Here is a 16,034-nt window from a genome sequence, read left to right as displayed (position 1 = left end):
TTTGTCCTCACTCGTGCACTCCCGGGGAGTACTTCCTGGTCGGTCACCCATCCTCAAATCGCTCTGGGTCAAGCACGCTTAACCTCGGAGTTCTTTGAAGATGAGCTTCTGGAAAAAAAGTTACAACTTGTTGGTATGAGTACTCTATCAATCCTATTAAGCCATGGGCCAGGATGTCACATGCATCATCCTAGGATGCCATTGAGAAAGATGGTGGTTTGACTGGTTTGGTTAAGCATTTTGGTCCAGGAGCACCAGATCTCGGGGAAACCTTTAGCGAACAGAAACCTGTCAATGGGCTCCCAGCTGATAGAGTCGAAAGATTTGCGGAAGTTAACCTTGAAGACTGCCAGAGGGTCGGAGCGTTTGTGACATGCCTGGACAATGTTAGCCATGTAGACAAAGTTCTCAGTGATGGAGCGCCCAGAGATAAAGCCAGTCTGGTCGGGGTGTACCAAAACGGGATAAGGTCATGGAGGCGAAGAGTGATACTTGGTGTGGACCTTGAGGCAACAATTTTGTAAGGAGATGGGGCAAAACAAATTCAGGATTGTTTGCCCCTTCCTTCTTTGGGACAAGGACAGTGTGAGATTTGTTGATAGGCCTGAGTTCAGAATTGAGGGAGTCGAAATCATTGAGAGAAACCGGAAGGCTATGCTTACCAGGTCCCAGTTGCACTTGAAGAAGGTTGGGCCAAAGCCATTGGGTCCAGGGCTAGTATTGTCCTTCATGGAGAAAAGGGTGGTCCATATTTCATCCTGAGTGAAAAGGAGAACAAAGGGAGGTAGCTTGGGTGAGGTTAAGGGAAGTGGACGCAACAAGGGCAGAGAGATCGAGGGTACCGGAAATGTGAATGGGCTGGCCAAGGAGGTTTTTGAAAAACTCGTGTGCAGGATAGAGGCTTTGGCAGTGTGGGAGAAAATATGGTTTCCATCCACGTCCTCGAGGTTTTTGATATGGTTCTTCCTAAGCCAACCAGAAGCACAAAGGTGAAAATACCTGGTGTTTTCATCTCCGTGGACGCAATTTTTAATTTTTGCTCGCTGCCGCCAATAGGTGACCCGGTCGTTATTCGTTTTGCTAAGGTGAACCTTGGCAAGGGGGCGCAGATGGTTCTCAAGCGAGGAGAGGTTGTGATTTTCCTCAGGCCGATCGAGGAAGGAGATCACAGATCGGTAATTGAGCAGATAGATGGAGGGAAGCCTGTGTTCCTTGGCCCAAGCACGGGTAGCTAAGATGGCTAGCTAACAGGCGGAAGATGGCTTTGCCGGCTTTGGTTGTGGCCAACATTGTTCTAGTTATTGGTGACAATGGGGGTGAAAGAAGGGTGTGACAACCAAGTATTCTCCATACGGAAGATGGTACTCCTAGGAGCTTTGTTGGAGGCGACAAGATGAAGAGGGACATAGTCAGAGCTAGGGCGAGAGGAGGATGTAAGAGTGGTGTCCAGCATACCGAAGCTCCACTCCGGGTTGACAAGAACCCTATTAAGGCGAGCCAAAATAGGAGGGTCTTCCTGATTGGACCAGGTAAATTGGCGGTCAACAAGCGGGATTTCAAGAAGGCCAAGATTATTGATAAAATTGTTGAAGGAAGCAGCCTTCGAGGAGTTAAAATTTCCATTTGATTTATCACGGGGAGCTCCTTACTAGGTTAAAATCACCTAGCAAGGAAGTCGGGCAAGAGGTAGTGGCAAAATCGCCTCCAAGGAAGCAAGGAAACCAGGTTTGAGGTCGTGTAGGCAAGGTCCTTACACATTTATTACCGTAAAGGTAAGGCTATCCGAACGAATGGCGAAGGTGGTGGTTATGGAGAAGTCGTCTATGGTATATAGTGAACAAGCTGAAGGAGCCTGTCATCCCAAGTAGTCACAATGTCGTCAGATGCCCCTAAGGAAGGCTTGAAAACAAAAGACCTGAGAGATTGTGGGAGAAAGGATGAGGCGAGGAATATTGAGATGTCCGCAAGTTTAGTATCTTGGAGGCACAGAATAGAGGGCAGAGTGTCATCAATAGCAGCCTTTATGTCGTCTCTCTCTTACGGCGTTCCCCTTGTCCACACATATTCCAACATTCAAAAAAAAACTTTAACTAACATGGTGAAAAAGGCAACACCTAGACGAACATGAAGCGAAGTACCGAGCAACACAAGGTTCAACATCCATACAACACAGGTTACATGAGCGAAATTTAAGACCCGAAGAAGAAGAAAGAAAACCATTGAAAATAGAAGGACGCAGAACCGAGAGGGCGAAGCATAGGAAAAATTGCAACAAAGCACGTGCGCGGAGCGCACCCGTATCTCCATCGTTCATGCTATATGGAGATTCGATGACTGTGTCCATCGCTCACAGGTGTTTAGCATCGTCTCCCAGCGCTCCAGCTAATTATCAAGTAGACATGGGGCACTGTAGTGTAGGTGCATGTAGCACACAGGAGTTGACTTATCTATTTTTTTTGTCTTGTATTGGACATGTGCATCCACCGATGAGAGAACAACACAGTAGGCAGTCTCGTCTTCTTCCCGTCATTTTTTTCCAGCATTTTTTCTTGTGATAGAGAAGATGCAGAGAGAGTGAAGAAGAAAGAAAAGTTCAGAGAGAGAAAAGTGTAGGTGCATTCAGCGCAATGAGAAGAAGAGAGAGAAAAGTTCAGAGAGAGAAGGTGAGAGAAAGAGAGGTATGTTGACACACATGTGAGCCCAATGCAACCAGTCTTCACATTTTGTTTCCATCAATGCACAGTATAGAAAGATCACAGGGCATGACTGCAAATGCACATGCGAAGGGACACTGCTTATAGGGTGCGCGGTGCGCACCTTTTTTTTCCGAAATGGGGAGTGTAACTCCGGCTTCTACATCATGATGATGCACACGGCCTTTTATTTAAAAAGTAATATTTAGTCTTACAACTCTCACAGCTCAATCATCGCGTACAGTTGATACAAGAATCAACCAGCGGAACAAATAAAACATAGTAGCACTACACATCATTGTAGCCTCCTAGTATGCCGCCAGCCAGGCTGGCACAAGATATGCTGAGCGACCGTCTGGAGCCGTGTGCATCCAGAAACCATGGCATCCCGCTGTCCCTTCGGCGAAAGGAGGGCCCATAGCCGAACCCAGTGAGCCATCATATGAATAACCTGCAAGTAATGAAAAGAGTGTTTTTTGTTAAAGATAATATCATTTCTTGCTCTCCAAATAGACCAACATAAAGCAGAATCCCCAATTCGGATAAAAGCTTTAGGTTGTCTATCTACTCCATTTAACCAATTACCAAACATACTTGTAATATTGGTTGTAGGTGGAAGATCAAAAGTGAAATTAACCGTGCGCCAAAGAAGTTTAGCTAAGGGACATTCAATGAACAGATGTTCGACGGTTTTCTCTTCACCACAAAAAACACACTTCATACACCCATTCCAATTCCGCTTAGCTAGGTTATCTTTAGTTAAAAGAACCTTGTTACTGAGGAACCACATGAAATTTTTTATCTTTAAAGGGACTTTAACTTTCCATAAAAAATTTCTCAGGTATGGGGTGTTATCACTCATAATATCCTCATACATGGATTTTACCGTAAACCGACCATTGGTTGTCAAACCCCACACAAAGCAATCATGCTCATCATTTAGATTTACCCTCATTAGTTTTTGGCATAACTGTAACCATGAAGTCCATTTGTTTCCCAATAGCGCCCTCCTGAAACTAATGTTCAACGGGGTTTGAGCTAATACATGAGCTACTGTTACATTTTTGTGACGCACAATATTATATAACGACGGGTATTGATTCTCTAAAGGGGTTTTCCCTAACCAAATATCTTCCCAAAAATGAGTGTTCATTCCATTTCCAATTTTAAAGAATCATCTATTAAAAAACTCCTCCTTCAATCGCATTAAACCCTTCCAAAATGACGAATATGTGGGCTTAGCTTGTACTGCCGATAAGGTTTTATGTCTTAAGTATTTATTGTGTAGCAGCTCCTGCCACACCCCCTCCTCATTAAGCAACTTAAAGAGCCATTTAATCAATAAGCATTTGTTTTTGAGTTCGAGGACCTCAATACCTAAGCCACATTGATATTTAGGCCGACAGACAATATTCCATTTTGTAAGCCGATATTTTTTCTTATTTTCATTAGACTGCCAGAAAAACCTAGATCTATAGAAATCCAATCGTTTCCTTACCCCAACAGGTACCTCTAGAAAGGATAGCATGAACATAGGTAAACTAGTTAAAACTGAAGTGATAAGAACCAATCTATCTCCATAAGATAGTAATTTTCCTTTCCAGCATCCCAGTTTGCTTTCAAACCGTGTCTCTACTGGGTACCAGTCAGAATTTCTTAATTTTCTGTAGTGGATAGGAATACCTAAGTATCTAAAGGGAAGAGATCCAACATCACATCCAAAGATCTTCTTGTACTGTTCCTCTTCATCCTTTCTCTTACCAAAGCAGAAAAGCTCACTTTTATGGAAATTAATTTTTAGTCCCGTAAGTTCTTCAAAGATGCATAATATTAACTTCATATTTACGACTTTAAGGAGGTCATGTTCCAAAAAAAGGATCGTACCATCGGCATACTGTAATATAGAGATGCCACCCTCAACAAGATGAGGTATGAGCCCTCCAACCTGATCATCATTTTTTACTCGTTCAATTAAGATGGCAAGCATATCTAATACAATATTGAACAACAGTGGGGACAAAGGGTCTCCTTGCCGCAGTCCTTTCTTTGTTTGAAAATAATGACCAATGTCATCATTCACCTTGGCACCAACACTTCCCCCTTGCACAAATTGCTGAAATAAGCTACACCATTCTGTGGCAAAACCTTCCATTCTCAAGGTTTGTTGTAAAAAGGACCACTTAACCTTATCATATGCCTTTTCGAAATCAATCTTGAACAACATCCCATCTAATTTCTTACTGTGAAGCTCATGAATTGTCTCATGGAGAATGACAACCCTTCTAAAATATTACGACCCGGCATGAATGCAGTTTGTGTCGGTCTAATAACCTTTGGGGCGATCCCCGTTATTCTATTTGTTCCGACCTTTGTAAATTTTTTGAAACACACATTTAGTAAGCAAATGGGTCTATATTGTTGTATCTGTACTGCATTTTCTTTCTTGGGTAACAAAGCAATGACACCAAAATTAAGTTTGCAAAGAGACAAATCTCCTATGCTCAACTCATTAAAAAGTGCCATTAAGTCAAACTTTATTACTTCCCAGAACTTTTGATAGAACTCCACCGGAAAGCCATCAGAGCCAGGTGCTTTATTATGTTCCATTTGTGAGATTGCCTCAAAGACCTCCTCTTCACTAAAAGGAGTTGTTAAAATATCATTTTCATTAGGTGAAATCTGCGGAATATCATGCACCACTCCTTCAACTAAAGAAATGTTGGTCGGCTCTGGTGGTCCAAATAATTTTTTATAAAATTCGGTTATGTACACCTTAAAGTTGTCCTCTCCAACAATTGTCCCTTCTTGTTGTTCCAATTGAAAAAATTCTTCTTTCGACGTTTACCATTTGCAATCAAATGGAAATACCTCGTATTATTCCTCCCTTCTTGGATATGCTTAACTTTAGCGCGTTGAGCCCACTTTGATTCTTCCTTCCGTCTTAATTTATTCAACCCCTCATTTGCTTTTTAAGTTCTTCTCTTTCTTGCGGACTCAAAGGGTTTGTTTCCGCTTTTATATCAAAATGATCAATGATGGCTAAAAGTCTCTCTTTCTCCTTTTTGTATTTCCCACTTTGATTTTTTGCACACCCTTTGAGGAACCTTCTAATATGCCTTAATTTATTCAACCAAACATCTACTGGATTCAATCCATTCAGTACCGAATTCCACTCCTTCTCTATCATCTAAAAAAAGCCCTCCTATTTCAAATAATGTAACTCAAATGAAAATTTTGATATATTACCCAGATGAGCTTTGACCCCTGAGTCAATAAGAATCAGTGTATGATCATAATCCGTCCTTGTTAATGCACGAACAATGACCAAAGGAAATTTCTGTTCTCAAGAGATGGATGTTAGAACTCTATCTAACTTCTCATAAGTAGGTTCCTCTCGACGACTCGCCCACGTAAATTGTCTCCCGAAAGAGCAATCTCCATTAAGTTCAAATGCTCAATAATTGCATTAAACACAAAGGGCCGCCGAGCTTTGAAGTTATTATTATTATTCTTTTCTTCCCTCTTTCGAATAATACTAAAATCACCACCCACCAACATAGGTAGTGTTTCAGACTCACATGTTCTTACTAACTCTGCTAAAAATTCTCCGAAGCATATCCCACTCAAGGAACTAGGGGTGGTTCCAGGCCTAGGATGCCTAGAAAACATATCAGCGCTCCAGCGTTTATCCGGCACGGCAAGGACAATCGAGCAGAGGATGCAGTAGCAGGTGCGATTGACGTGCGCGATCAAGGAGAGGGAGCTGGCACAAGGGGGTAGGCAGCATCCAGGTCGAGGGCAGCTTGCGGAATATCACATGCTAGAGCAAGCGCAAGAACATTCTCCGCCGGTAGGGGGCACCCATCTTCCACAACAACATCGAGCGGACTGCTCACCGCGGCGACACATAGGGACAGCTGGCCCTTCGTTGATCTCCTTCCGGCGCGACACAACCTTATCAACAATTGAGACGTACGTGCCCGCGGCAGCCCGGGCGAGTCCAAAGCTGTGTCGCGGCCCGAGAGAGAAGGCGCATGCGGCTAGGCTGTTGCTGCCACGGGCGATGTTTCAGTGACCAAGGTAGCAACCGACGGGAGGCGCCCTAGGCTAGAGCGTGGCGGAGCAAGACCAAGCGAGCCACCCTGGTGAAGATCGTGCGTAGCAGAAGCGTCATAGGGGGCGCTGAGGTCCGGATCCTGTCCCGGGACCATGGCCTCCGCCACGGCCAGCGAACAGAGGTTTCCAGAGCAGTCGGGCCGCTGCGCGCAAGCACGTCGACGGTGAGGGTGGGGCGTTTGAGCGACCCGACGAGGGCAATGGACTCCACAAGCCTGACAGATGCCGTGGAGAATTTGGCCATCATGAGTCCCTTGCAGCCCGGGTCAGAACCTGCCATGCGCAGCGGCAGCCTGAAGCATGCGCTAATCGACCTTGACATAAGTTAAAATGAGGTCAGTAGAAGATCAGATTTGACGTTAAAAAAATCATGCAACTAGGGAAAATACCAGGATGAACCTAGGTATGCGTGCACTCGTTTTCTCCAATATTGGAAAAATGTTATTTGAATTTTTCAAAAAAAAGTAAACTAATTTTTTTCATGTACATATTATGTTTATACGTACTTGTGTAAGTTTTCACGAAAAATACGTTTGTATTTGACCTACACGAAAATGACAAAACGTTCAAATGACATAATGATTGCTTTTGTATTGTTCATAGAAACTAGCATGGTGGCCCTCGCAAATGCGAGGGCATCATCTGAACTTTTTATTAGATAGAGAGGACTCTGTCTTTAGTGTATCCACACTAATCAAGAACTATATTTACATATTTGCAGATATATTCATTTTCTAGAGAAAAAAGTATTAACTCTTAGATACTAATGAAAAAGGTGTGGTTGATCACACAGTATCGAAATTATAGGAAATCATTGACCATATATATTGTTGTGAAATCTTTTAATCAAAGAAAATAGCTTTCGAACTAAGTTTGATGAATAGACATATTTTTCAAATATTTACACAAAGGTTCATATGAGAAGGCTTCGTAGCTTGTTGTGGATATTGAAGAAAAAATATTATTGATAACATATATTACGAACTAACGAATTTTGTTTTTATTGATAGTTTTTCATAGCGGTATGACTATCATCATTCTCTCTTGTCCAAACACATGCCTAATAATTGATCCTTAATCTCTGCATTTCTGCTCGCCTTTTTATGTTTTGACCCAATTGTGCCAATAGGTTATGGATGATCACGTCCATAGGCTCAAACCAATAAAATAACACCAATCTAGTTAGCCTTCGGACACAAAATCAAAGAAAAATATAGAGATCAATCCATCCTCCCTATTGATAGGATTTTTGCAATTCAGTTTTTTTGTGTTTGTATAGACGTTGTGATATCATTGGGATTATTTGTTTTGAAAATTCTATTACTACATTGACCATCATCATTTGTAACTATGTAACTCCAAAAAATGAAATAATTCCAAGCAAACCAATAAATTCTAAACATATAATTTTGATCATATGGAGGGCAAAAACAAATTAACTCGAGGAAACCTACTTGTCTTATTCTTACTGTGCGTCTTGCGAGCATGTTTGGATCCGCGAAGGAAATGGTTTGGATCTTTCCCCAACTCGAGAATCTACCAGAGGGAACCACAACATCAGAAATGTACGCGTCTATTCGCAAGACTCATTTCGAGTGGTTTCATGTACTTTATAAATAAATATTACTCCCTCCGTTCTAAAATATAAGATGGCTAAGATTAGTCAAAAGTTAACGTTATCCGAGAAGATTCATGATACTAAATCAATGTTAAATAGATTGCATCTCAAGGAACGGACCTTGGATCGGCCCCTCTCCTTCGTCAACATGAGAGGGTGATTTTTTGAAACCTTCCCAGCCGACCCACCACGCCACCGTAGATCCGGTGGTTCCTCCTCCTCCGCCGGCGGCTGCTCCGGCAGCGGGAGTGTGGGGGAACGCTGGACCTCGGTGTGTATATAGTGTAGGTTTTGTTAGGACCTCTATCGGCGGTGCTTTGGAGGCGGTGGCGCGGCCGGTGTGGTGTTTGGTGGCGGCGCTCAGCCCCTTCGACGACGGTGTTCTCTGGAGCTCTGCCGTGGAGCGGGCCGCTCTGCCCGCATCCGCAGCTCCCGAGAGCTGTCGGGCGCTCTCTCCCCTGGCCGGATTTGGGGCGACGGATCCGACGTTTGAAGATGAGGAAGAAGGTGATGTTGCTTGGCTCGTTGACGACAGCGGCTTCCGGGGTAGGTCCTCTGGGACCGGCGCTTGGCGACTTCTCGTTCGCTGGGGTCTGTCGCGCCACCGACGGCTTCGCGGTGCCGGCATGGTCGACTTGTAGAAGGGCTTGGTTGTAATATTTTTGCCTTTGAGGACCTTTCTGTAATATTGCCAAGTTAATATCAGTTTCTTTCACCGCAAAAAAATGTTAAATAGATTCACCATGAACTAATATATCTATTCAATATTATAGATGTAGATATTTTCTAAATATTTTGCAAAAAAAATAGTAGGATTTAACTTTTAAATAACTTTAGACGCCTTAGATTTTAAGATGAAGGGAGTATTCTTTAGAGCCTCTTATGATTTTTGTTACAACGTGGCTAGCTGGGAGCCTAGTATGAGTTTGGCAAGTAAACTGAAGATTGATGAATTTTTTTTTTTGCGTTAACTCTCCGTACGTCGCCTCGTGTTTGCCATCATATCTACTAAACTATTTTTTGAAACCAGAGTCCTGCATTTATACTACTTCTGATTTCCGGTAAGTTATGGCTATAGATTAGAAATCAGGGGCCGGACCGCTCCAAAATATAGATGTGGGTCTACTCAAGTTCCTTACGTGACAAATAATATCGGTATACATATTACGTAAACATAAGTCTGTTAATCTCAGCCGTTCTAATTAGGCCCACCAAAATTTAACGATTTAGATAATTGTAATGATGTGGATTAACCTCGTGTCTCTATTTCAAACCCTTTATTTTGCTTTTAGTATATAATAGATATGAGTTTCCATTTTCACATTTATATGTAAGTTACACATGGTTGTTTTTTATGCCAAAATTTGCACAATTAAGATTCAACATAATATATACATGCGTGCATTTTTCCTTTTTTTCTGGAACTTCGAAATAGTATTTTTTTAAAAATATTCCATAATAGGGTGAACGTGCACCCTGATTCACATCATCCGTTTTCACTAGGGAAAATACAAGGATGAACCTGGTCCCTGACATATCAGCCGTATAAATTAAAACACAAGCTGTCACGCCAAACAAAATGACGATAGGAAGCTGATAGTAGAGCTGCTCAAGTCACAAGTGGTTAGGACTTGGCCAGGAGAAAGACAGACATCACACTCCACACGGGATAGGCCACAGCGTGCGATGCGTGACGCCAGTGCGTGTAGGTATCTCTACCTTGTGGACCGATTGAACGAGATTTTCACATGTACGGAAGATCCGTTTCCTCCAGGTCGGGCGTCCTCTCCTCCGATGATCCACATCGTGCGGACTGCGCCGTGTTTGTTCGAACGTGGCAAGGAAAACAGGGGCCATGGATCCCTTATCTCGGCGCTCTTCTCCTTCAATCTCTCCGGCCCACACAGTTCTTCTCCCCTTTTCCTCATTCCTACCGACTACCGAGAGAGATGCAGCGCCATGGATTCCTCTAGTTTTGTACTTCTTCTCCCACCGACGCGAGGCCGCCGTTCATCTCGCACACCAACTCCACCGCCGTTCCTCTCGAGCGCCGCGTCCCCACTGCTGCAAACAACCAACGCTGTGCTGCATTGCTCACACAGCTGCTGGAAAATTCCACGTGGCAGTGCTCCGAGGCTAGCTAGGCTGCCGACGGTGCTCCGAGGCCAGGCGGCCGATGCTTCTGCGAGCATTGCTGCAAACCTGGGCTGCCTCTGCTGCAAAGGCAGGCGGCCGGAGATGCCGCCATCGGCGATGGGACACGTGTCGTTCGGAGGACGAAATATCCTCCGGAGGATCCTCCGCACTTCCCATATAAAGAAAACTGATCACTTCCCATAATAAGCTTCGTTCTCGAGCCCTAGAGAGACCCAAAAAGAAAACAAGGCATAGAGAGCTTGTCTGCCAAGACGGCAAGAATCGAGCCAACTAGCCAAAGTTCCACTCAACTGAAGCTAGCAGCAGTCTCCACGATGCTAGGGAATTGCTCCTTTGTGTCCTTGCTGCTCGTCGTAATAATGCTTGTATACATTGTCCACAGGTGGTTAGGGCCTAGGATCAACATCTGCAGTGGCCCATGCTCATCGGCGACCGTTCCGCTTCCGCCGGGGCCGTTGCCGTGGCCTCTGGTGGGCAATCTTCCTGAGATTATGCTCAACAAGCCGGCGTTCCGTTGGATCCATCTCAAGATGAACGAGATGGGTACCGACATCGCCTGCTTCCGCTTGGGCGGTGTCAACGTAGTCCCCATCACCTGCCCCAAGATAGCCAGGGAGGTGCTCAAGAAGCAGGACGCGAATTTCATGTCCCGGCCGCTCACCTTCGCCTCCGAAGCCGCCAGCTGCGGGTACAAGGACGCTGTGCTCTCGCCGTTCGGGGACCACTGGAAGAAGATGCGTTGGGTGTTTACCTCCGAGATCGTTTGCCCTTCCCGCCACAAGTGGCTCCACGACAAGCGCGCCGACGAGGCCAACAACTTCACAAGCTACGTCTACAACCTCGCCACCGGCAGCAGCTCCGGGGGGTCGTCGGACGCCAACAACGTCAATGTCAGGCACGTCACACGTCATTACTGCGGCAACGTCATCCGCCGGCTCGTCTTCGGCAGGCGGTACTTCGGAGAACCTCAGCCCAACGGCGGGCCGGGGCCGCTCGAGGTGGAGCACATGGACGCTTCCTTCACCTCCGTGGGGCTCCTCTTCTCCTTCTGCATCAGCGACTACCTCCCGTGGCTGCTTGGTCTTGACCTCGACGGCCACGAGAAGGTGGTTATGGAGTCCAACGCGACGATGAACAGGCTGCACGACAAGGTCATTGACGAGCGTTGGATGCAGTGGAAGGGCGGCGAGCTGAGGCTGGACGAGGTCGAAGATTTCGTCGACGTTCTCATCACGCTCAGAGATGGGGATGGAAACCCGTTGCTTACAATCGAGGAGGTCAAAGCAATCTGCAAGGTAAGCAATGATTCCCGGTTAAACAGATTTGCATGTACATGGAAGCTGATAATGGCCGTCGACTCGATCGTATTCACGTAAATGCATGCAGGACATGGTATTAGCAGCGATAGACAATCCGTCCAACGCCGTGGAGTGGGCGCTGGCAGAGATGGTGAACAGCCCGGAGTTGCTGGACATGGCGGTGGAGGAGATGGACCGGGTGGTCGGTCGGGAGCGGCTGGTGCAGGAGTCCGACATACCCGAGCTTAACTACCTCAAGGCATGCATACGCGAGGCGTTTCGACTGCATCCCTTCGCTCCCTTCAATGTGCCGCACGTCGCGATCGCCGACACCACCGTCGCCGGCTACCGCGTGCCCAAGGGAAGCCACGTCCTCCTTAGCCGGGCCGGCCTGGGCCGGAACCCCACCGTCTGGGACGACCCGCTCCGCTTCAAGCCGGAGCGCCACATGGGAGACGACGTCGAAGTGGCGCTCACTGAGAACGAGCTGCGGTTCATCTCCTTCAGCACTGGTCGCCGTGGTTGCATGGCAGCGTCGCTAGGTACGGCCATGAGCGTCATGCTTTTCGGCAGGCTCCTGCAGGGCTTTACATGGGCCAAACCAGCTGGGTTGCCGGTCATCCATCTCAGCGAGTCCAAGCACAACCTCTCCTTGGCAAAGCCATTGGTACTGCACGCGGAGCCACGCTTGCCAGTGCACCTCTACCATCATAGCACTTGAAGCTTGATCGATCACCTCTATCGCCGAGTGGGGTATGAGTTCCAGCTTTGGGTGTTGCTAGTCAGAGAAGCAGAGAGACGTGAGGAGCAGTCTTTAGTAATATTCTTGTGCAGAGCGGACCTGGGCTGTAAACAACCGTTGTCTAATGCAATCCTGCATGTTCTTGGAAAAGAAACTGAATAAAAGGATTTGATACTTGAATGCTTCTCCAAAAAAAAAAGATGGAGAGTAGAGCACTCCAAGGATGGATTGCCGCCGCCACCACTCTCCGTCTCCGTCTCCCTCTCCTTCTCCAACTCATTCCCCCTTCCTCCTCTCCACCACTCCCCGTCTCCGTCTCCAACTCATCTGGCTTGAGATCGCAGCCTGGCACTTAAAGTTGCACTAGAAGTCTAGATCCATCTTAGAAATTCCAAGCCATGCCAAGGATGGATTTTCACTTCCTTATGTCACGGCGACCACATGTTGCCGACACCCAAGAAGCCGAAGTAGCCCCCCTCGAGAGCTGCCTCCTCGACAGCAAGCTCTACATCGGCAGCAGCACCAACGCCACCACCACCCGCTGCGAAATCAAGCACCCGGATGACAAAGAACGTGACATCGTCATCCAAGTCAGCTTGTTCGTCGCACGTCCGCCTCGACTCTCCAACATCCTCATCTGCTGCGCCGGCACCCATTTCACTGAGCGGCCCATCGTTGTCGAGACCTACGACGGCCTCGTCCTCCTCAGCATCCCCTTCTTCCCCCCACAATTGCAAGTCGGAATCCCAGCAGTTCTTCCTATACCAGCCCGGCGTCCCTTCGCTTTGCCCCATCCCGCAACCCAGCGGCGATAAGCGCTTGGACCCCAAATTCTATTGTACCTGCATCCTGCCCCACGGCGGCAACGGTGACTACCTCATCACCGCACTAGTTAATGACAAGCCAGGGGAGTTGGACCTCTTCCTCTACAGCTCGTTGACACACTCATGGACCATCAAGACGCCCGTACCTGCAGGCGACGGTAGCATCCTCCACATGACGTACATTGCGATCCCTGTCGGTGGCTCCATGGTCGCCTTTGTCGACATCTGGACTGGCATCCTCTTCTGCGACGTGCTCGACGGGGAGCGCCCAAAACTCCACCACCTCCCGCTGCAATCAACAGGAAACTCCAAGGAATCGGCGCCCCGCGTGTCGTTCGTATCGACACCTCGCGACGTAAGCAAAGAAGGAATCGATTTTGGCGACGTTGGGGCGTATGGCCGCCGGCGAGATCTGATCGATCCTTCAGCCAACGTTCAAAACCTGGTGATCGAATTTCAAAGAATGTGCCTTTGGGCCAATTGGGCTCCATTGAAACTCGGGTCAATGCAAATTTTATGGATGATGGTCGTATGGGCCAAGGTTTTGCACGGATCAATGATAACCCACAAGTATAGGGGATCGCTACAGTCTTCGAGGGAAGTAAAACCCAAATTTATTGATTCGACACAAGGGGAGACAAAGAAATACTTATAAGCCTTAACAACTGAGTTGTCAATTCAGCTGCACCTGGAAAATCACTAGTAACAGGGGTGATGTGAAAGCAGCAGTAATATGAGAGCAATAGTAATAATGAATACAGAGCAAAGAATACGTAGGCAATGGCACCAGAAAATAGTTGATACTACTTCTAATGACATATAGGACCGAGTGAGTATTTGATGATAAAAGATGGACCGGGGTTCCCAGCTATCCACACTAGTGGTAACTCTCCAATAACAAGTGACAAGTGTTGGGTGAACAAATTACAGTTGGGCAATTGATAGGATTGAAATAGCATTAAGATAGAACATCAATTTATTAATCATGTAGGCATGTTTTCCATATATAGTCATACGTGCTCGCAATGAGAAACTTGCATAACATCTTTTGTCCTACCAGCCGGTGGCAGCTGGGCCTCAAGGGAATCTACTAGTAATTAAGGTACTCCTTTTAATAAAGCACCGGAGCAAAGCATTAACACTTGGTGAAAACATGTGATCTCATTATTAAGCCTTCCCCTCCAGTTATCCCAGTTGCTGTCACTCTGGGGCCTCGGGTTCCGGACATAGACATGTGCAAACAACTTGTAGATACAATCTAAGCAATAATTATAGAGCTTAAATCTAAGATCATGCCACTCGTGCACTAGTGACAAGCATTAAACACAACAAGATTGCAACAACAATAACTTCACAAACTTATATAGATAGACTGATCATAATATAACAATTCATCGGATCCCAACAAACACAACACCGATTACATCAGATGGATCTCAATCATGTAAGGCAGCTCATGATATCATTGTATTGAAGTACATGGGAGAGAGAGTGCCAACTAGGTACTGCTAGAACCCGTAGTCCATGGAGGGAACTACTCACGGAGCATGATGGAGGCGGTGGTGTCGATGGAGATGACTTCCGGGGGCACCCCCGTCCCGGCGGCGTGCCGGAATAGAGATTCTATCCCCCGAATCTTGGTTTCGCGATGGCGGCGGTGCCCCTGGAGTCTTTCTGGAATAAGATGGATTGATGTAGGGTTTTCGCGTCGCGAGGAATATGGCGAAAGGGCGGCGTCGGAGGGGTCCCGAGGGGCCCACCCCATACCTGGGCGCGCCCCCCTCCTTGGCCGCGCCGCCAGGTGGTGTGGGGCCCCCTTGGCCCCTCTCCGTCTCTCCTTCGGTGTTCTGGGTCCGTCTCGGTGAAATAGGAGGTTTGGCTTTTGTTTCGTCGAATTCCGAGAATATTGCCCGAACAGCTTTTCTAGAACCAAAAACAACAAAAAAACAGGAACTGGCACCTCGGCATCTTGTTAATAGGTTAGTCCCGGAAAATGCATAAAATCATTATAAAGTGTGAGCAAAACATGTAGGTATTGTCATAAAACTAGCATGGAACATCAGAAATTATAGATACGTTGGTCAAGCATCCCCAAGCTTAGTTCCTACTAGCCCTCGAGTAGGTAAACGATAAAAAAGAATAATTTCTGAAGTGACGTGCTACTAACATAATCTTGATCATACTATTGTAAAGCATATGAGATGAATGAAGTGACTCAAGGCAATGATCTATAGTTTGCTAACAAATAGATAACATATAGCAAAACTTTTCATGAATAGTACTTTCAAGACAAGCATCAAAAATTCTTGCATAAGAGTTAACTCATAAAGCAATAGATTCTTAATAGAAGGTTCTGAAACAACACAAATGAAGATTTAAGTTTCAGCAACTGCTTTCAACTTTCAACATGTATATCTCATGGATAATTGTCAACACAAAGTAATATGATGAGTGCAATAAGCAAGCATGTAAGAATCAATACACACAGTTGACACAAGTGTTTGCTTCTAAGATAGAAAGAAGTAGGTAAACTGACTCAACATAAAGTAAAAGAAAGGCCCTTCGCAGAGGGAAGCAGGGATTAAA

The 16,034-nt window shown here is 46.1% G+C and overlaps 1 protein-coding gene across 1 annotated transcript; it reads left to right on the top strand.

Moving 5' to 3' along the window:
- The first annotated feature begins 10,244 nt into the window (after positions 1–10,244).
- LOC127344577 (tyrosine N-monooxygenase) lies at positions 10,245–12,804 on the top strand. The gene is made up of 2 exons (XM_051370879.2): positions 10,245–11,879; positions 11,971–12,804. Exons 1-2 carry the CDS (start codon positions 10,899–10,901, stop codon positions 12,601–12,603), a joined length of 1,614 nt encoding a protein of 537 aa, XP_051226839.1. The 5' UTR covers positions 10,245–10,898; the 3' UTR covers positions 12,604–12,804.
- The last annotated feature ends 3,230 nt before the right edge of the window (positions 12,805–16,034 follow it).

Source organism: Lolium perenne, chromosome 3 (assembly GCF_019359855.2).
Source record: "Lolium perenne isolate Kyuss_39 chromosome 3, Kyuss_2.0, whole genome shotgun sequence".
Classification (NCBI taxonomy): Eukaryota; Viridiplantae; Streptophyta; class Magnoliopsida; order Poales; family Poaceae; genus Lolium; species Lolium perenne.
This window is presented reverse-complemented; position numbering and strand designations above follow the sequence as displayed.

Excerpts from the sequence above, each read along its gene's own strand:
- LOC127344577 (XM_051370879.2), top strand. The coding sequence starts at position 10,899 with ATGCTAGGGAATTGCTCCTTTGTGTCCTTGCTGCTCGTCGTAATAATG. Across the intron at positions 11,880-11,970 it reads AGGTCAAAGCAATCTGCAAG|GACATGGTATTAGCAGCGAT; the intron begins GTAAGCAATGAT and ends AAATGCATGCAG.